Source organism: Lissotriton vulgaris, chromosome 12 (genome assembly GCF_964263255.1).
Source record: "Lissotriton vulgaris chromosome 12, aLisVul1.2, whole genome shotgun sequence".
NCBI lineage: Eukaryota > Metazoa > Chordata > Amphibia > Caudata > Salamandridae > Lissotriton > Lissotriton vulgaris.
The window spans coordinates 232,529,397-232,552,759 of record NC_141700.1 but is presented as its reverse complement, the minus strand read 5'-3'; the positions used below and the strand labels follow the sequence as shown (position 1 = coordinate 232,552,759).

The 23,363-nt window shown below is 44.5% G+C and overlaps 1 protein-coding gene across 1 annotated transcript in view; it reads left to right on the top strand.

The window, feature by feature from the left end:
* Positions 1 to 23,363, top strand: part of LOC147673844 (uncharacterized) — a 413,651-nt gene that overhangs the window by 244,386 nt on the left and 145,902 nt on the right. Inside the window, exon 5 of the mRNA XM_086947727.1 lies at positions 14,331 to 14,468. Coding sequence (XP_086803853.1) covers positions 14,331 to 14,468 — 138 coding nt within the window. The remainder of the gene's footprint in view (positions 1 to 14,330; positions 14,469 to 23,363) is intronic.

The window sequence follows — 23,363 nt, the reverse complement described above, 5'->3', positions numbered from 1 at the left end:
ATGGTTGATCTATAGGACTCCTTCTTTTCTTCATAAGATATATCCACAAATAGAGGACAAGTGTTTCCGCTGCACAAAAGAGGGTGGTGGCACTTGGTCATATATTATCTGGGAATATCCAAAAATCAATGGCCTGTGGGAAGGAATTGAACTCTATCTCAGATCCACCTTAGAACCTTCCATTTCCATTGATGCATCAATTGCAGCTCTGGGGTGCTCCCCCGATATTACTCTAAAAGACGAAAGCCTATACATTGCAGCATTGGTGGCAAAATCTTTAATTTTACAATGCTGGCGATCTGATACAGTACCCTCCTTTCAGGCATGGAGAGCGAAACTAAATAGAATCAAAGATTTGGAAAACAAATATGCACTAAGATCAGCCTCAATAAAAAAGTATGAGTAACGCTGGAATTTACTAGGGTTATAAGCTAGAGATCGGGGAAAATGTTTTTGAATTTAAATTATTAATAAAGAGAAGACAACGCAGCAATTTGAATGGCTAAGCCCAGTCTGCAAGGTCTTCTCTACAACCTACTCTTATCTTACTATATGTTCATAGGCACTTCATATATCCTTTAATTTGATACTACATGCCTGCCCTTTTCTCTTTTTGTGGTTCTAATAGGGTTATTGAAAGAACGTCAAATTATGTCTACGCCTAACATTCGTTATTTAGCACTTTGCAGTCTGCACTTTAATTCAATTATGATTTGTAATTCTATTCTATGACTGCAGTGTCTTATTTCTGCAACAGGGAGATGGGTAAAATGCTTAAGCTATAGTTATACCTAAATGTTTGGCACTTGCACTTTATATGTTATTTATTCTTTGTGACAGGGAGATGTGAAAGATCGATGAGATATGTTTACTTTTAAATGTCTAGCACTCTGCACTTTATATAGTATCTATTCCTGTTATGTAATGCTGCAGGTTTTCTTTATTTATTGTTTATTAACAGAGTAACTTGAATATTCTGATCTGTTCGCACTATGCACTTTATCTGACAACTTTGCAGCTTTGAAAAGATTGTTGAGATATGTTTATTTGTTAAAGGTCTAGCACTTCATATGGTATTTATCCCTGATATGTAATGTTGTAATTTTCCCTTATATATCGTCTATTGACAAAGTAATTTGAATATTCTGACCTGTTCGTAATATGCACTTTTATCAGATAATTCTGTAGCTTTGTAATTTGTATGGACTCTCAATAAAAATAAAAAATAAAAAATAAATCAATGTGGCAGTTCCTCCTCACAGCTTCTCCAGGTCTTCTTCTTGACAGTCTTCTTGGTCCAAAAGAGTTCTGAAAGTCAGGGGTCTGGGCCCCAATATTTATATCCCAAAATCCTTTGAACTCTTAGGCAGAGAGTGTCTGTGCCCACCTAGAACCAGTTCTGCCTTCTATGGTGTGGCTTCCTGGCAGGAGGTGGAGACCTCATGGTCAGAGGCAGACCAGGCCCTTTGAGGTGCACGGAAATCTCCTCCCCCTTTCCCAATTTCAGCCCAGGTCTATCCAGCCCTTTCCTGACCCCCCTAGACTATCTGGACCCATTACTGCTCCCCAGCCTTCTGTCATCCAAAACCTAGACCGGCAAGCCACATTCCAGCAGAGGAACACGGGATGACTGAGCAAGAAAATACCTACTTTTTTTAAAAGGGGTATTTTCAGACACAGAATTTCACCTTCACTAAAAGATGCATCTTTAGATTCTGAGTTCAGGCATACTAAACTTTATTTTCCTACCTAATTCCCTGGGTCAGATATTTTTAATAGATGTTATAAACAAACTCCCCATTCTGTCCTATGGGGAACAGCTAGCCCTGCAATAGCGAAAAATGAAATTGGCCGTAATTCACTATTATGACATGCCACACACACCAGGGCATGTCCTACCTTTCAAATATGCTGCACCCGGCCCACAGGGTACATTGGGCCTACCTTAGGGGTGCCTGACATGTAAGAAAAGGAAAGGTGGGGGACTGGCAAGTGTGTGCACTGGCCAAGTCGACATGGCAGTTACAAACTGCATGCAGACTCCGCAATGGCTGATATGAGTTACCTTTTCAGGGCTACTCACGTGTGTGGCACAATCGGTGCTGCAGGCCCCTAGTAGCATTTGATTCACAGGCCCTGGCACACTCAGTGCACTTTACTAGGTTCTAACAAGTAAATCAAATATCCAATCATGGAAAAACCAATTCATACCACAATTTACCACAGGAGCACTTGCACTTTACCACTGATCAGCAGTGAGAAAAGTGCGCAGAAACAATACGCCAGCAAAAACAGAGTCAAAACCGGGAGGTCAGAAAGCAAAAACTCAGTGGAAACACACCAAAAGATGCCAAGTCTAATAGTGTGCCATGGCGTGAACTGGAAAAATGGCCTATATGCAGAATAAGGTGGGCAGCTGATGAGCATATGTGCATGTGCAGGTCATAGTGGGTTACAAAGAACATAGATTCAAAGAAACAATGTTATTTTAAGTAAAGTAACCTGATAAATAATACAAAAAGGGAATAGCGAACAACCTTAAAGCACTATATAATGAAGATATTCTACTGTCCATTCAGAAATCTAGAAAAGAATGAAAACTATATTGAAAATATTTATGTTGCATGTTTAAGATAACTGCATGATAGGAGAAATAATTCCAGGGGATAGGCGCTGAGAAGGCTTGAAGAATATACACCATCAAAGAGATCGACTAAAGGTTTTACCCACCTCTAAGTACGCACATACATTTGTTTGAGAGATGCTACATTAAAAAAAACACAGGTGTAATGATATACACTCTAGCAAGGAATATAGATAAAGCTTCCATTGTCAGTTAACATGGAGCTATATACCTTCAAATTGTGGGAATACCAAAGTGCTGACAAGTGTTTCCAACTATGCAGTTTTATAATCGCAGTGGGTTGTTTTCCATACTTGAAGGAATGAAGAGAATATATGGGCATATTTTAAAAAAGAGCGGCAATGCAAAATCCACCAAAAAGCGGTGAATTTATCTTCTGCACAGCCAGTTTTAAAATTGCCCTATTTACAAGCAGTGAACATATGAGTAACACCTTTCCAAGGTTTGGAGTTATTTCACCATACATGATTGGGATTTTAGGGAGACTGATCCACCGCAATTTCTTTCACAATATTATTCCATATCTCCTTTTTCAATTAATTTCCAGATGTTAGTGTCTTTTTCCGTAAAGAATGGAAAAGAAGAATTTTGAGAAGGAGGTTAATTAAATTCCCCCGATGAAGTCCCTATAAGGGATGAAATACGTTGGCTGGGTCTGTTTTAAATGTGATGGAATTGGATACTTAATAAAAAAAAAATTATGGAATAAGACACCGACATCTGGAAATTAATTGAAAAATTAGACATGGAAAGTAATTGAAAACAAAATAGTGAATATGGATACATTCAATTCGGATTGGAAAGTTCAATGTGAAACAGGAAAATTAGATTGCTTAACTAACATTGTGAAAGTATTTATAAAGGACTGAGTTTTGTGGGCAGTCAGAACTCCAGGAGAGGGCATAAGAGAACTATAAGATTGGGGTATTTGACCAGTGCCGTCCAGAAACACCACTGCTGGCTGTCTTTCTGAAACCACCGCAATTTCTATTTGATTTATAGGACCGTATTTGGTGGCGGATACTCTGCAGCTATGATGGGAATTGGTGAATATTTAGCCTGCGTTTTTTTCCTCAATGTGGCTTCTCCCATGGCAGATGCAACAGCATAGGTGGAGAAACCGATGCTGAACTAGTAAAACGGTTTAGATATAGTGTGTTTCCCTCCATCGATTTGGGGAAGGTGGTTATTCCTCCACACTGGTAGACAGAAAGTTTGCCACCCAAGCTAAAGATTTGACATTATTTCTCAGATCACTGGATGTTAAGCCAACAATAAGGTACTAAAAATAAGGTGTCACAAATATGGTGACAGACCATTGCATACTGCGCATTAATAATTGACCACGTATGTCTGCGCCATTCAGAACAAAACACAACATGCCTTTCCAAAAGCTTGAAGCAGCTGCAGTAACAGCATATGCTCTCAAACCTATGCCTATTATATGCTTTGATGGAAGCCATGTAATTTAAATAACCATAATTACAGTACAGGGAATGTGTACCAATTAAACGGGGTGGGTGGATGAAAAACTCGATGAAGGGCAAAATTAAGTTGTTGGATTTCCTATTCTTACCATCACCCCAGATTGGTGACACATTGGCTTCCTTTCCAGATATGAGCACAGAACACCTCACAGGTCTATTCAAAGCTTAGTGTCTTGACTCTAGAGCCTTTTGTAAAAGAGGTTGTGGGCTTCCACTAGAAAGAAACTCTCAGGTTTAGGTTCTAAAGCAGTCACTTTCCAGCCTCATGCTAGTCACCCACTGGTCAGCTTTAGGAAGCCGGGTCTCGTCCTGCATTACAGTGGCCAATTCAGTGCTTACTTTGAGCCGGTGGTGTCCAGTGCTTGGCACCGGCCTTGAATTGTCAGCAGCGGCACTTGGGACAGCCTGCCACAAAGTGGCGCTGTCTAGGAAATTTAGAGATGACCACAGTTCATTACTAATGCTATATTTATTACAAATGACTAATTCCTGCCGCCCAAGCCATTCTTACAGCTGTGTGGGCCTGAAATAGTCGGTACTGTCACACTTGTAGATGTGACAGTTAGAGGTTGTGTTGTTACTATCATTGGCAGCATGGCAGTGGCAATTTGTGGTGCAAGCTGCAGTGGCCTCCTGACGAGAGCCCCGGCACTTATTGTTTTGCAAATTAAGCACTGGGTCATTTACCTAGAAGTCCTTGCCAGCGAGTAAAGTAAATTGCATTCTGCCGGTTGTAGTCTTCATTTCTTGGTTAAAAATGCATTTGTTAAAATGATTTGTAAAGGGGAAGTCCATATATATATATATGTATATATGTATATATATATATATATATATATATATATATATATATATATATATATATATATATATATATATATATATATATATATATTATATATATATATATATATATATATATATATATATATATATATTATTTTTTTTGTTTGTTTGTTTTTGACACGAAAGATGCGGCACAACACAGTTCCAATTCAGTTTCAAAGGTGATTTATTGCTCCAAACTCAGACCAACGCGTTTCAGCCTAGAGACAGGCTTTGTTCACGGTAAGTGAGCATACTACTATGTCTACTATTTATCCCACCTGGCTATTAAGGTGCATTGTGGGAGAGGTAGTTCATGAAAAATAAAAAAAGATTGTTTTACATGAAAATGACATTAGCAATTTCAGCACTTAATTCTTAACATTAGGTACTAAGGCATTGTGTTATTAGTATGCGCACTGTTATAATTATAGTCACAGTTTTAACTAATTTCTAAAAGTCACAGTGTCCCAAAAAAATTATATATTGTTTTCAATTGTGGTATAGTACCCTATGTTACCACTGTTCCATCGTATGTTCATAACATTTCAGTGGGTGTAGTACCCATATATATATATAATACCTACTGGCGGTCGTAGTTATAGTTAGGATTATTTTCAATAGAAAATCTCAACATTCTATTGTGAATAACTTTGGCGCCGGTTGAGGAATCTGCCTGAAAATTTCATCAAATTTGCCTCGCGGCACCCCGGTCCTTTCCTGAAAGTTTGGTGGGGATTTGTCAAGCAGGGGGCCGAGAAAAAAGTGGGGTCCCAAAACGTGTTTTCCCCATGTTAGTTTCCATAGGGCGGTCGACCTCACTTTTAGCCCTAACGGCTGAATGGATTTCCACCAAACTTGGCAAAATTTTAGGGACTGGTAGCCCGATGTGCCTTTGCTATGTCTCAAGATATGTGCTCCAGTGGATTTTGAGTAATTTAGGTTAAAAAACTATATATATATCTATAAGCGCGCCCCGGTACGCGCACCAGGGCGCTAACCAGCGTGCTACGCGAGTTCGCACGCGGAAAGCTGATTGGCTCTCGGGTGTCTGTCAACATTCCAAACAGTCCGGAGCGGCCACCATCTTGTGTCTCGGTAGGATCGAGACACAAGAGGTGGCAAAAACAAAGGGGGAAATGACCATAAGGGGGCAGAGTAGACCCCCCCTGACCCCCTAGGTTTGCTGTGGGGGCTATAAAAGGGCCCCGCGGGTAAAAAAAAAACAAATTTTGTTTTTTTATTTCCGCGGGGGGAGCGCCCGGTATGCGCACCGCGGAGCGTACCGGGGAGCATACCATGGGGAAAAAAAAATGATAGAGTTTTTAAAAAATGTAGCTTTTTTTTATAAATTGGAGGTAGTTCTAAAAAGAACTGTTTTTTTCTTCTTTTTGTTGTTTTATATTTTTTTAATGTTTTTTGAACATTTTGTACTTTTTTTGGCTTATATGAACTATTTTATATTTTTTTTGTTGTTTTTATGGGGAGAAACAAAAAACAGGGAATTGAAAACGGCTCAACTGGACCAAAAAAAAATCAGGAAAAAGTTAAGGATTTTTAGGGTATTTGTGGTTGTCACCAGCACGGTTGATGAGCGTTATGCTTTGTTCACCGTAGGTGATGGTCTTGCCACAAAAAATACAAGAGATCTTGTATTGCCCAAACTTTTGTTGAATGTTTGGGACCATCTCCCTTGTTTCTGGTCCCGATGGAGTGGGTTGCTTTCCTTTGGAGGTGCTGGGTGAAGATTGGGGAGGGTTGCTGGCCAGTTTTCTCACCTCTGCAGCAGCATAGTTGTTGAGATGCTTGCGCTGCATGTGCCGGATCCTGGTGTTATTACCAAATTAATATTTTTTATTAGGGTTCCCCCTTGAAAGTTCAATGCCACAGATTTGGCAAGTCATCTTTGGCACATTCACTTTCTTCTTTCCCTCTGGGATGGAAAAAAACTCCCATACAATGTGCTGCTTTTGCCTGTATGGGGTACTGTCTTCTGGCAGCCACCTCCTCCCCTCCTCCTCTTCCTCCTCCTCCTGCTCTTCTTCTTGACCACCAATGTGATGTTGTGGTGGTCCTCTTGGTGGTGGTGGTGGTGGTGGTGCAGATGCTCCAGCTGCTGCTGCTACTGTAGCCATTATAAAGTACAAAATATAACACAAAAATCTCCAAACAGGTCTTCCTCAGTCAAAGGACAAAGTCAGAATAAGGAAAAACGGTGGGGGCTTTCATCATTTGGAAAAAAAACTGTCCTGAACCAATGAAAAGTGTTATTTTCAGGTCACATGACCCGGGCTTTCATCATTTGGAAACCAAAACTGTTCTGCACCAATTAAAAGTGTTATTTTCAGGTCACATGACCCGACGCGCATGCGCGACGCGCCCCCGTAGCGCGTCACGTAAGCGCGTCGCGTAAGCGCATCGGATGCTTACGTTGCGCGATCGTATTTGCTCGAGTGCTTCCGGGTGCACTTACGCGGTGCGTATCACGCGGACACGGTGCGTACCACGCGGACGCGGCTACGAGATACGTCACGATGATGTTTTCATTCGCGGCAATAGTGCTAACAGAACGCTCACCGGTGCGCGCCCCGGGGCGCACCGGAAAACTGCGCACACCGGGGCGCGCACCGGGAGCGCACCAGGGCAAAAAAAAAGAAAAAAGTATTATATAAATGTACAATATTGGATTAATTATAAAAAATATTACATTTCATAGGTTTGAGGCCCTATATATAGTTAGGAATTAGCATTTAAAAAAACTATGAAATTCACTGAAAAAAACATAGGTTTCACACCAGTTATAGTTAGGAATTAGCATTTAAAAAACCTATGAAATTCGCTGAAAAAACCATAGGTTTCACACCAGTTATAGTTAGGAATTAGCATTTAAAAAACCTATTAAATTCACTGAAAAAACCATAGGTTTCACACCAGTTATAGTTAGCTGGAAATTTTACTGACATAAAACCATTGAAATTCCACGTTATAGTTAGTTGGACTCACTATAACAAGCGCGCCTGCAATGCACTGCTGATGACGTCACATATTGCATCACTCATGACATCGTCAGTGACATCACTCATGACATCCATTATGACACCATCCGAGTGACAGAGTGACAGACCTCCTTTTAGTGTAATGTAACCCTTGAAACACATATTCAAAAATAGAAACTAACATTTTCAAAAAAAATGGAGATACCCATACCAGTTACAACAACCAATTCAGTAATTCCACCATCTATATACACATCCACTCATTCATCAACAGTTCTATATAGTCACTCATACATATACTCACTCATCATTTGTAGTGATACATCTATACATCCTGTTATACACCGACAGTCATCCAAAAGTTACTCACACACATACTCACACATGCAAATAAATTATTGAACATCCATTTATTTGCATATAAAACTATACACACACTACCTCCTTACTTCTAAGGAAACTTACACATACTTACTCTCTTAAAGGATGTATGACGTTAAAACGCATACTTTTACCACGCATACCATTACAACGCAATATTTACAACGCAGGATCCTTTACAACGAATACTTTTACAACGCATTACATTACATCGCAGATACTATTACAACGCATGCCATTACAACGTAAGTATAGGTAAGTATATTATTTTTTATATTATTATATTATTTTTTTTTAAATATAATTAATAAATATTTAATTAATTTTATTTATAAAATACATTTTTAATTAATGTCATTGTAATTTTAAAATTATAAATATATATTTGGGCCTAGATGTATCAAGCCTTTTGCGATTCGTTAAGGCCGAAATTCGCAGAATTTCGGCCTTAAGGAATCGCAAACGGACATTTAGCATCTTTTGGGATGTATCAGAAATTAGCAAAATAAGGAATTGTAAAAAATTGCGATTCCTTATTTTGCTTATGCATTTAAGGAATCGCAATTTTGCGATTCCTTAAATGGCATGTACGAAACTGTTTAAAATTGCGAATTTGGGTTAAGGAATCGCAAATTAACACCAATTTGAGGTTCGTGTTAATTTGCGAAATCCTTTTAAAAAACAAAATATGACTATTTTGAAGGTGGCATGTGACACACATACATGCCCATAGGGCATGTATGTGTGCCATATGCTCACACATGTAAGTTTCAGGGGTGCAGCAGGGTGTCCATGAGACACCCCTGCACCCTTGAAATAATTCTCAAATTGCGATTAGCAAATTGCGAATTCGCAATTTGAGAATTACTGCACAATCATTCCTATGGGCCTCTTGGCCCATAGGAATGCATGGGGAATTATTCCTTATTTGCGAATTCGCAAAATGCGAATTCGCAAATAAAGATAATTAAGGAATCGAAAAAAAATGCAATTTTTTACATACATTGCATTTTGCGAATTCTAAATAGCGATTCGCAAAAAATCGCTATTTAAGATTCGCAAAATGGAATCTTGATACATCTAGGCCATAATTTTTAAAATAAATATTAAAATTACTAAAATAAATTTAAATAATTTAATTTAAGTATTTTTAAAAAACTAAACACTTAAAATACCCCTGTACCCCATAACCCAAACCTAGCCCTGAACCCTAAAAATACCCCTGTACCCCAAACCCAACCCTGAACCCTAAAAATACCCCTGTACCCCAAAACCCAAACCCAGCCCTGAACCCTAAAAATACCACTGTACCCCAAAACCCAAACCCAGCCATGAACCCTAAAAATACCCCTGTACCCCAAAACCCAAACCCAGCCCTGAACCCTAGAAATACCCCTGTACCCCAAAACCCAAACCCAGCCCTGAACCCTAAAAATACCCCTGTACCCCAAACCCAACCCTGAACCCTAAAAATACCCCTGTACCCTAAAACCCAAACCCAGCCCTGAACCCTAAAAATACCACTGTACCCCAAAACCCAAACCCAGCCATGAACCCTAAAAATACCCCTGTACCCCAAAACCCAAACCCAGCCCTGAACCCTAGAAATACCCCTGTACCCCAAAACCCAAACCCAGCCCTGAACCCTAAAAATACCCCTGTACCCCAAAACCCAAACCCAACCCTGAACCCTAAAAATACCCCTGTACCCCAAAACCCAAACCCAGCCCCGAACCCTAGAAATACCCCTGTACCCCAAAACCCAAACCCAACCCTGAACCCTAAAAATACCCCTGTACCCCAAAACCCAAACCCAGCCATGAACCCTAAAAATACCCCTGTACCCCAAAACCCAAACCCAGCCCTGAACCCTAGAAATACCCCTGTACACCAAAACCAGCCCTGAACCCTAAAAATACCCCTGTACCCCAAACCCAACCCTGAACCCTAAAAATACCCCTGTACCCCAAAACCCAAACCCAGCCCTGAACCCTAAAAATACCACTGTACCCCAAAACCCAAACCCAGCCATGAACCCTAAAAATACCCCTGTACCCCAAAACCCAAACCCAGCCCTGAACCCTAGAAATACCCCTGTACCCCAAAACCCAAACCCAGCCCTGAACCCTAAAAATACCCCTGTACCCCAAACCCAACCCTGAACCCTAAAAATACCCCTGTACCCCAAAACCCAAACCCAGCCCTGAACCCTAAAAATACCACTGTACCCCAAAACCCAAACCCAGCCATGAACCCTAAAAATACCCCTGTACCCCAAACCCCAAACCCAGCCCTGAACCCTAGAAATACCCCTGTACCCCAAAACCAGCCCTGAACCCTAAAAATACCCCTGTACCCCAAAACCCAAACCCAACCCTGAACCCTAAAAATACCCCTGTACCCCAAAACCCAAACCCAGCCCCGAACCCTAAAAATACCCCTGTACCCCAAAACCCAAACCCAGCCCTGAACCCTAAAAATACCCCTGTACCCCAAAACCCAAACCCAGCCCTGAACCCTAAAAATACCCCTGTACCCCAAAACCCAAACCCAGCCCTGAACCCAAAAAATACCCCTGTACCTTAAAACCCAAACTATATATAAAATTACTTTAATTCATTTATTTAATTTATTTTTAATATTTTGGTAATTAAAAAAATAGGTTAAATAAAATAATAGACTTACCTATACTTACGTTGTAATGGCATGCATTGTAATAGTATCTGCAATGTAATGTCATGTGTTGTAAAGGTATGCGTTGTAAAGGATCCTGCGTTGTAATGGTGTGTGTTGTAACAGTATGCGTTGAAAAAGTTGCGTGGTAACGGTTGCATACCTCTGTTAAACAATCACTTATAGAAACACATATTTATTTAAACAGGAACTCTTACAATCTCTTACTCTCACATATACTCACTTACATACATCAAAACTCACATACACTAGATTAAAATATATGTTGTTATTAAAAAAGACAATAGTGAGACAGTCATTCACTCACTAACACACACATATACACACTCATCCACCCATACAGTCCTGCACATATGCTGTCTTCAAAACACATACAAACAGTGAGTCAGTCGCCAACCCATGCAGCTACTTATACACAAAGTGAAACACTGATACATATATTTCAATATTTAAAAGTTACTCACTAATATAGGTATTCAATAAAATACACTTAATAAAGCAGTTAACCAATCATTTTTTTTTAAAAAAACATCCATTTACACACTTATTTAACCATTTATTATTCCATCAACCTTTACAAATACAAATATAAAACATATTAATTTTTCAGAAAGACACACATTCACTGGCTGGTGTCATCAGTGATGTCATGAGTGATGTCACTGACGATGTCATGAGTGATGTAATATGTGACGTCATCAGCAGTGCATTGCAGGCGCGCTTGTTATAGTGAGTCCAACTAACTATAACAGTGGAATTTCTATGGTTTTATGTCAATAAAATTTCCAGCTAACTATAACTGGTGTGAAACCTATGGTTTTTTCAGTGAATATATATATATATACATATATATATATTTTTTATTTCACTGAGGAAGCCTTAACGGTGGAACGGGTTTGTCAAGGGGGCCTGCCAATAAATCATCTTTTAAAATCAAGCTCAGAGTGCCGTCTACTTTAGTTTGAAGAAACGAGTGTGTGTTACCATATCTATACTACTATAATAAAGGAAGAACTTTCAACCTTTGAGGCGGGTAAACTCGGGAACCACAGCGCCAATCCACACACACGATACACCGTTGGAATCGTCAGGGTGTGTAGATGGTAGTAGGCTATATAAATAAAAATAAAAAAACGTTATTTCAAAAATTTACAGTAAAAAAAAAAGTAGTCCCACCGTAATTGCGCCGGCCGTGACGTGCGTGCTCACGTCAGGAGCGCAGGGAGGAGCGGCGTCCAGGAGAGTGATGAGGAGCAGCGGACATGGCGCGGGGGAGCGGCGGTTGAGGTAAGGGAGCGGCGGACATGGCGCGGGGGAGGAGCGGTGACGTGAGGAGCAGCGGACAGGCCAGAGGCGGTGCGAGCAGTGGACGGGCGGGAGGAGCGGCGGCTGAGGTAAGGGGACCCATGTCGGGGCAGGCAGGGGTCGTTTCAGGCGGGGGACGGGCCGGGCGGGGGCCCGGGCTGCTGGACAATGTCGGGGCGGGCGGGGGTCGGGGAAGCCTGTTGCTCCCGGACAAGGTCGGGACGGACTGCTAGTATATATATATATATATATATATATACACACACACACACATAATCAAATAGTTCAAGGACTGCACAGGCCTGCACCGAGCACTGCATGTTTATGAACAGATGGTCCTTACACAAAGAATCTCATTGAATGCGCCTCCTGGAGGCGAAGGTATTTCAACACCAGGAAGGGAAGTTTGTAAGAAGAGTCCAAGGAATGATTAGTTATTGATACTACATTTCAAATATGATGTAATCAACAAAGGCCCTGGATGTTAGCCACATCGCTGCTTGAGAGATTCCTCTGCTGTGCTCGACAGCAAAAAACGGGTATGGTCAGGCTCGTCATGAGCACAGGAGCACTGTACTGCATGACGAGCTGAGCTCGTCATGAGCATGGAAGGGGTTAAGTAGACATGAAACTGCATCCATACACCTTTCCTTGCTTCTTTTGGTCTATTTCCCTCCCTGTACCTGTAAGTGGGCCTGCTTTTATGCTTCCTGGCCGTATCTCTGTCCACCGCTGACCTCCTTTCCTCTCCTGCTGGTTGTATGACGGAACAGCGCAGGGAAATACTCTGCATGCCTTTTCCACACACACTTTACCCCACGTTTTTTTAGACCGTATATTCCTTTACAACATTTGCCTTTACCACTCATTGTTTACACACATATATATTTAGATGTGATGAAGACCGTGTCTCAGCGGTCGAAACGTGTCATGGCAGGCATTAGCCTGAATTAGACTGTGTACTACTGGAACCATTAAAGCACTTTTTGGAGAAAATTCTTGGTTTCTGGGTGTGGTGGTACGTACCTGGAAGGTCCCATCAGAAAAGAAGGTAGGCCAGGATTGTCAGTTTTTAAATATTTATATAAATAAACAATGTGTTTGTCGGGGAGACCCCCCACACCCCCAACTTACCTTAAATACGTGGTAAAGGCATACATTGTAAAAGCATATGCGTTCTGAAAACATGCTTGGTGAAAGACTCGGTGTTTCCCCACCTGCTCCACCATTCCCCCTCCTGCAACCTTCTCTCCCTCTTCCTCTTGGCAACGAGATGCCTATGCCCAGCTACAGACTTGTCCATTCAGGGGAATATCTGTCCATTCACAGATCTAAGAGATTCCCTCTCCTGTTCCCTCCTTCCCACACTCTGGCACATCTCACCCTTTGAGATAGCCTTAGAGCACCACAGAGTGTTAGAGACACAACCGTCATAATGTAACACATGTCCCTTCTCAGTGTGCATGTGTAACTGCATGTGAGGTGGTCGGTGTGTGAGTGGCTGCAGGTCTTTGTGCACATGTGACTTTTGGCTGGTGCATAGGCTTCTGTAGCTTTGTAGGTGTCTGTGTGCATGGTCATCGGTGGTACATTGCTGTTCTATGTACGTTTGTGTCATCTATGTCAATGTGCATGTGTAGGTGATGTGTGTCTGTCTCAGATGACCACCTTTCTCCAGGACATCATGGACTCTGTTTCGAGGACATGGAAATATTTTGAGACTGGGCCTTTAACTCACACATCATTGCTATTAGGGGTGTTAGCCTATTTCAGTAGAAGCAAATTAAGAATACAAACCAAGAATGAATTGAGTTGTCATATGAAGGTTAAGGACTTAAAACAGCTTCCGTGCCATGTGCCATGGTCCGCCCATGTCTGCATGTGTGCATGTACAATGCAAAGGTTAAACCAGCTGGCTTTGTCAGTGCTTGCGCTAATTAATTATTCAGTGTGATTGTAGACAATATTTCATCAATCTTAAGTGTTTTTCTGTTTCAGGATACATTCCTCACCGCAAGAACCAGGCAGCCATTGCAAACTCCAAAGGGCTGAACTTCCTTATTGCTTTGATGGTTAAATCCCATTTGGAGATGATCCAGGTTGAAGCAGCCCACACACTGGCGGCTGTGGTTTTAGGTAAGGCATAAAAATACGCTCATAAGTGTAAATTCCCCTTCTCATGCTCCATCTAAAATGCTCACTTTTGGATCAGATATCTAGCCACTTCTCCCCTTGTGGGATCTAACAACAAATCAATGATGTTCGGTTGAGATTCGTGCAGATGAAACAGAAACAAGCATTGGCAACGCCAATACATCTGCCTTAATGTGTAAATGAACGTAAGCTGCATTTGTGCGTCTGTGTCACCATGCATTACCACATTAAAACCAGACTTATGGGTTTCCAGAGCTTGTTTTGTTTTAAGCAGACGGATTGTGTGCCCTTTAACATGTGCATAAACATGGATGTGAATATGTATGTGTGACTATTACACAAATTACGACTAAAATATTTAAAAATCCAGTTGCAGTGAAATTTATACAGAGAAAATAATTGTTTTCTGTATACCACACATGTATGAGTTAGTGAATTTAATGCGTGATGAATCAAGGTACTTTTGAGATGCAAAATAGTCATTAAGGCATTTCAATGAAAGCACGCCAAAGGAGGCTGAATGATACATGAAACAGCCAGTAATATGAGATGAGAAATATTCATCTGGGTGAAGCCAAATCCCTCTCTATGTATATTTTAAAGAATTCCTAACAATAGGTCACACGTACAGCTTTGCTGTCAAGCAAGAACTAGTGACCTGGTGGGCTATGCGAGAGTCATTTTTTGGTCTCGCCTAGGCAGCGTGCATGCGCTGCTCTAGGAGGGCCTTTAGCCACCTGTCTTCACTTTTCAAGCACTCGCATTCGTGCTTGTGGGGGCTGCACCTTGCAGGAGTGAGCAGCAACGCCGCCACGTTAATTACAAACATATGGCCGCTGCTCTCTCCAGCTAGGTGGATGCCGCCACAAGCACGAGTGCTTGAAAAGTGAAGACAGTGAAGACCGCTTGTTTACGTCGTGAAACACCACCACCACCATGTCCACCACACCAGTGTCCACCACCACCATGTCCACCACCACCACGTCCACAACTACCACTTCCACCACCACCATGCTCACCACCACCACTACACCACCAAGTCCACCCCCACCATGTCCTCCACCACCATGTTCACCAGCACAATTGTGTCCACCACCACCACATCGCCACCACAACCACCACCACCATATCCACCACCTCTACCGCCATGTCCACCCCCACATCCACCACCACCACATCATCCACCACCACGTCCACCACCACATAAGCCACCACCATGCCCACCACCACATCCACGTCCAACACCACGTCCACCACCACCACGTCCACCACCACCATGTCCACCACCACAACATCCACCACCACCACATTCACCACCACCACGTCAGCCACCACCACCACGCCCACCACTACATGCACCACATCCACCACTACCATGTCCACAACCACCACGTCTACCACCACCTTATCCACCACCACCATGTCCACCACAACCATGTCCACCACCACAACATCCACCACCACAACATCCACCACCACCACATCCACCACCACCACATCCACCACCACTCCGTCCACCACCACCACCACCACGTCAGCCACCACCACCACGCCCACCACTACATCCACCACATCCACCACTACCACGTCCACAACCACCACGTCTACCACCACCATGTCTACCACCACCATGTCCACCACCACCATGTCCACCACCACAACATCCACCACCACCACCACGCCAGCCACCACCACCACGCCCACCACTACATCCACCACATCCACCACCACCATGTCCACCACCACCATGTCCACCACCACAACGTCCTCCACCACCATGTCCACCACGTCCACCACCATGTCCACCACCACCATGTCCACCACCACTACATCCACCACCACTACATCCACCACCACCACATCCACCACCACTAGTCCCACCACCACATCCACCACCATGTCCTCCATGTCCACCACCACATCACCACCACCACCACTACGTCCACCACCACATCAGCCACCACCACGTCCACCACCACCACCACGTCCACCATGTCCACCACCACCAAGTCCACCACCACCATGTCCACCACCACCATGTCCACTACCACCACATCCACCACCACCACCACGTTCACCACTATGTCCACCATGTCCACCACCAGGTCCACCACCACCACCATGTCCACCACCACCACTATGTCCACCACCACCATGTCCACCACCTCATCAGCCACCACCACGTCCACCACCACATCCACCACCACCACCACATCCACCATGTCCACCACCACCAAATCCACCACCAACATGTCCACCACCACCACATCCACTACCTACACATCCACTACCACCACGTCCAAAACCACCTCCATGTCCACCACCACCACCACGTCCACCACCAAATCCACCACCATGTCCACCACCATGTTCACCACATCCACCACCACCATGTCGGCCACTGCCATGTGCACCACCATGTCCACCACCACACCCACCACCACCATGTCCACCACCACACCATCCACCACCATCACTTCCACTACCATGTCCACCACCACCCCATCCACCACCACCACTACGTCCACCACCACCACGTCCACCACCAAATCCACCACCATGTCCACCACCATGTTCACCACATCCACCACCACCATGTCGGCCACTGCCATGTGCACCACCATGTCCACCACCACACCCACCACCACCATGTCCACCACCACACCATCCACCACCATCACTTCCACTACCATCTCCACCACCACCACATCCACCACCACCATGTCCACCACCACCATGTCCACCACCACCACATTCACCATATCCACCACTACTACCATGTCCACCATCACCATGTCCACCACCACCATGTCCACCACCACCATGTCCCCCACCACTACATCCACCACTACATCCACCACCACCACCACCATGCCCACCACCACCATGTCCACCAACACAACATCCTCCACCACCACCAAGTCCACCAAGCCCACCACCACCATGTCCACCACCCCCACGTTCGCCACCATGTCCACTACCACCACCACGTCCACTACCATTACATCCACTACCACCAAATCCACCACCACCACATCGTCCACCACCACATCGTCCACCACCACCACATCCACCACCACCATGTCCACCACCACCACATCCACCGCCACATCCACCCGCATCACGTACACCACCACCACGTCCACCACCACCATGTCCACCACCATGCCCACTACCACCACCACGTCCACTACCACCACCACCACCATGTCCACCACCACCATGTCCCCCACTACCATGTCCACCACCACATCCTCCACCACCACCATGTACACCACTACCATGTCCTCCACCACCACCACATCCACCACCACCATGTCCACCACCACCATGTCCACCACCACGTCCACCACCACATCCACCACCACCACCACATCCACCACTACCATGTCCACCACCACCACATCCACCACCACGTCTACCACCACCATGTCCACCACGTCCACCACCCCACCACATCCACCACCATGTCCACCACCACCATGTCCACCACATCCACCACCACCACATTCACCACATTTACCACTACCATGTCCACCACCACCACGTCCACCATGTCCACCACCACATTCACCACCACCATGTACCCCACCACTACATCCACCACCACCACTGCCATGCCCACCACCACGTGCACCACATCCACTACCACTACCATGTGCACAACCACCACGTCTACACCACCTCGTCCACCACCGCCATGTCCACCACCACCATGTCCACCAACACAACATCGTCCACCACCACATCCTCCACCACCACGTCCTCCACCACCACGTCCACCACCATGTCTACCACCACATCCACCACCATGTCCACTACCCCCACCACGTCCACTACCACTACATCCACCACCACCATGTCCACCACCACCACATCCACCACCACCACATCCACCAACACCACATCGTCCACCACCACGTCCACCACCACCACATCCATCACCACCATGTCCACCACCACATCCACCACCAAAACATCCACCCACACCACGTCCACCACCACCACATCCACCACCACCACCACATCCACCACCACCATTTCCACTACCACCACCATGTCCACTACCTCCACCACCACCACCACTAGCACCACCATGTCCACCACGTCCACCACCACCATGTCCTCCACCACCATGTCCACCACCACCATGTCCACCACCATGTCCACCACCACCATGTCCATCACCACCACCACATCCACCACCACCACGTCCACCACCATATCAACCACCACCACATCCACAATTTCCACCACCACAATGTCCACCACAACATCCACCCCACAACGTCCACCATCACCACATCCACCACCGCCACCCCACCAAGTCCACCACATCCACGTCCACCACCACCATGTCCACCACCACCACATCCACCACCACGTCCACCACCACCTCCACCACCACCATGTCCACCAACACCATTTCCACCATCACGTCCACCACCACATCCACCACCATGTCCACCACCACCACATCCACCACCACCACGTCCACCACCACCACGTCCACCACCACCATGTCCACCACCCCCACGTCCACCACCCCCACATCCACCACCACCACCAGTGACTGGTAAAGTATCACTGGAGGGCAGGGGTAATAGGAGTGTCAACCAAGGCTATACATGGGACATTTAAGGATGCATTGGGTGCGGGAATAGGGGCTAGAAGTATTACACCAGATCCAAGATACATTTTGAAGAGGCGCAATGTCACAGGGCCTCCTGTAAAAGCACACGCAGCATCTCTACCTCGCAGTGGCATACCTGCACGAGCCACTCACTCAAAACAAGCATTGGCATAGCCAATAGGTCTCGCCTTTGGGATCTTATAAGTGTTCAGCCATGCAACACTTGATGTTGTTGCACAAAGAAAATTGTGCTGGATAACTGAACACGTATAAGGTCCCAAAGGCGAGACCTATTGGATATGCCAATACTTGTTGCTCTTTGCCACTGAATCAGCTTTCCTAATATTGCACTACAGACCTGCATTTGTTGTAGTAGGCATAGTTGCGCACCTGTACCTCCATGTGTAATCTTGCAATCTTATATTTGATATTCTTGTCTGTTGTGGTGTACTGTGCTAGGCTGTGTTTTGTTATGTTATGTTCTTTCATGTTATGTGATGTTATACTATTTTTTGTTAAGTTGGCTGCGTGCATAGTGTCTTTTTCTAAGCTAAGCCTGCCTTAACATAATGATGGGAAGGCCACAAAAATCGAAAGGAGGAAATAGGAGAGAGAAAATGAGGAAAGAGCTGTATTGGTAGATGACCATCTCCAAAATGTCTGTTTCATGAAGCAGTGTTTATGCATTTACAGAGCATTAGATGGACTGAAGTAGAAATCAACGGGTTGGAGAGTGACAGTTTTCAAGACTTTGGTTTGGAGCAAGCTCCAGAGAACCTAGGGAAGTATGAGACTTCCCCAAAGGCAAAGGCTCCTCTTTGGATGCAAGTCAAATCTATGTAGAGCAAAGCGTTTTGCCAATAAAACTGGCAATTCCAATAGGTCTGGCTTATACCTGGAAGTGTCTCTTTTATTATTGGTGAGTTTGAGTGCTCAGTAAGTTATTATCAGGTGCTCTGTTAATGAGGGCCTCATTACGATGTCTGGCGGAGGAAACTCCACCCAACATTGTCTTGGTCAAGTGGACGACCGACACACGGTCGATGGTCCTGACCGACTAATTAGGATGCGACCGAACACTGTTCAGTCGCACTCTCATACTTTACAATTGGAGCATGCATTCTGGCCAGAATGCATGCTCTCATTGTAAAATGTGGGGTGCAGGGATCAACGGGGGGTACCTGGCCTCAAACCGGACCCCGCGCACCAAAGGGGGCCCTGCTGGGGGCCCCCAAAATAGAGTTCCAACAGCCTTTCTGTGTCGGAAAGGCAGGCACAGAAAGGCTGTGTAAAGCCAACATCGTAATCCCTTGGAAGGAAAGAGCCACCCTTGGGATTACTGGCAGCATTCCAACTGGTGGACTGGCTCTCCGAGCCTGTCGGAAGCCAGTCGGAATGACCATTCGCATTCCTTTCCGATCGACTCCATCGTAATGGGTCAGTCAGAAAGGAATCCGACAAGCATATTACGATGCTGGCGGAACAGTCCTGACCAATGGTCTGAGCCATTTCCGACCGCATTGTAATTAGGCCCTGAGTATTCAACTCATACATTCACCACCTACTCACTCATTTTTTCATTCACTGCTTACCCATACACAATAAAACACACACAAAACTCAGCAAGCATGCAAGATAAATAAAAAGAAGGAAAATAATGAAAATATGTTGCTACCTACAACTGGTGGGCCTATGCATGCTATCAAGCATAAAACTACACATATCATCCGTAGCAGATCATTCTTTTAAAGGTTTAGCATGGCTGACACATTTAGAGACAGAGTGTTGGTTATCATGAAACGGTAAAACATTGATATACCCTAGACAATGCCAGTCCAAGATGGCAGCTAGATTTAGAAAAAGGCACTGCATAGGATGATGTGTACTGCAGGTGAAATGAGTGACCCAGTGGCACTGTCTGGGGAGCTGCAAAATGTTCTGTAAGAACAACCAAATATAACGATAAGGAAGAAAATGGGACATAAATGAAGAAAATAAAAGACTAAGAGAATGTCCCACCAACCCCGGCACTGAAGTGCCCTCATTTTCAGGCTGATGTGCACATATGGTCTGGGAAGGTGTTGTCATTCATAGTGCAATGGAGCCAATGACTTAATAAGGCTGACATATTGCCCTGTGCAATATGCTGTTACGGATAGAAGCAGAGTATGAATGACACTCGATCAGATCAATGGCAGAAGAGAGTTGACCCAAAGCCCCTTCTATGTATCTATATATACAGATGTATGTATGTAATTTTGAATAAATTGTTTTGATTGCAAGAGTCTGAAAGACAACTAAATCATTGAAGCTCTACTAAGGGGATGTAGCAAGGATTGTCACAGTGCACATTTTCTACCCCCAGAATTTGTCAAAGGGGATCATGAACACCAAAACCTTTGCCTACTAAAGTAATCTGTGAAATTCACTGTAACAAAATACCTGCATGCAAGTGGAAGCTATCTGTGAATATTATGCCCGGAAATAATGGGAGTAGAATCTTCAAGATGTCTTTACCATGGTGTAATATTAATCCCCCCTTAAAGGTCCGGTAGCTTTAACATATGCTTGCAATAATGAATAAGTCAGGCTTACTGTTTTTGTCATTTCATGATAAACAGATCAGACTTATAGCATCTAACATATCTTTTCCAATTAATCATAAAGTCCTGCATCCTTTATCATTTGCTTGTCACCATAACCATGTCGGGGCTAAAGTATTGAGCATAAGCTTTCACACAAGGCAACCATCCGGCATAGTGATAACATTACATACAAAATTAAAATGACCATCCTAAGAGGGACTAACAAGGATTCTCGCAGTGCAGATCTTCTACCCCCAGGTTTGTCAGATGGGTAACCAACACCATACTATTGCCTACTACAGTATTCTGTGAAATTCCATTTAACAAAATACCTCTCAATGTGATTTAACACAGTCTAATAACAATCCACCCTAGAAATGCCTTTTGACTTTAACATATGCTTTCCATAATAAATATGTCAAGCCTCCTCCTTTTTGGTAACTTTTCATAACAAACATATCTGACCTTTGGGCTTGATGTTTGACCTGTCACCATAATTAATCCTGTCTTGCTTTATTGAGCATAAGCTATTCCTCAAATCAACAAGTGAAATGCCAGAAAACTTTTTTAGTGGAAGCATACTTCTTTTGCACATTCAATGCGGTACTCAGGGTTATCAACATGTGGGTGGGACTAAAGGCCCAGAATCAGTAGTATTTTTTAAAGGATTTTTTCTGTTGATTGCATAAGGTTTGCAACAACTGCACTCTCACCCCAGACTTAAACAAGCATTCACATAGCCAATAGGTCTCGCATTTGGGACCTTATAAGTGTTTAGACATGCAACAGTTGGTGTTGTTACACCAAGGATATTCTGCTGCATAACTAAATACTTATAGGTTCCAAAAAGCGAGACCTATTGGCTATGCCAATGCTTTTTGTTTTTTGTTGCTGTTTTGTTTAAGTTGGCAGATCTACAATAGCTGGACATGGTTTTTGTTAACAGTTCTTTGCATCAAATAAACTTGTTTTCATTGCTCTGAATGTTGTTTCCATTCTGGTTGTAGGATGCAGTCATTTGCGGGGGTGTGGGGGCTGCCTAGCTGTGCGCATGCGCCGAACTTTGTAAATGAGAAAAAGCCTGGTGCAGGCGCAATTTACAAGTGTAGAGTGAGTGAGCCCCAGGCAGCATGACTCACTCACACAGGAGTTTGTGCACTGCACCTGCAATCTCAGCGTAGTTTAAGGAAACTCGACACACTCCCCCCCAGGCATTGAACACAAATTTACCAAGAAACTCTGAGAAGAGCCTGCCTGCTGCACTGACGGCTGGTGGTTTGTGTGCCTGGTGGAAGCGTGCACTGACGGCTGGTGGTGTGTGTGCCTGCTGGAAGCGTGCACTGAAAGCTGGTGGTGTGTGTGTCTTGTAGAAGCGTGCACTGACGGCTGGTGGTGTGTGTGCCTGGTCGAAGCGTGAACTGACGGCTGGGGGTGTGTGCCTGGTGGAAGCGTGCACTGACGGCTGGTAGTGTGTGTGCCTGGTGGAAGCGTAGACTGATGGCTGGTGGTGTGTGTGCCTGGTGGAAGCGTGCACTGATGGCTGGTGGTGTGTGCGCCTGGTGGAAGCGTGCACTGACGGCTGGTGGTGTGTGTGCCTGGTGGAAGCGTGTACTGACGGCTGGTGGTGTGTGCCTGGTGGAAGCGTGCACTGACAGCTGG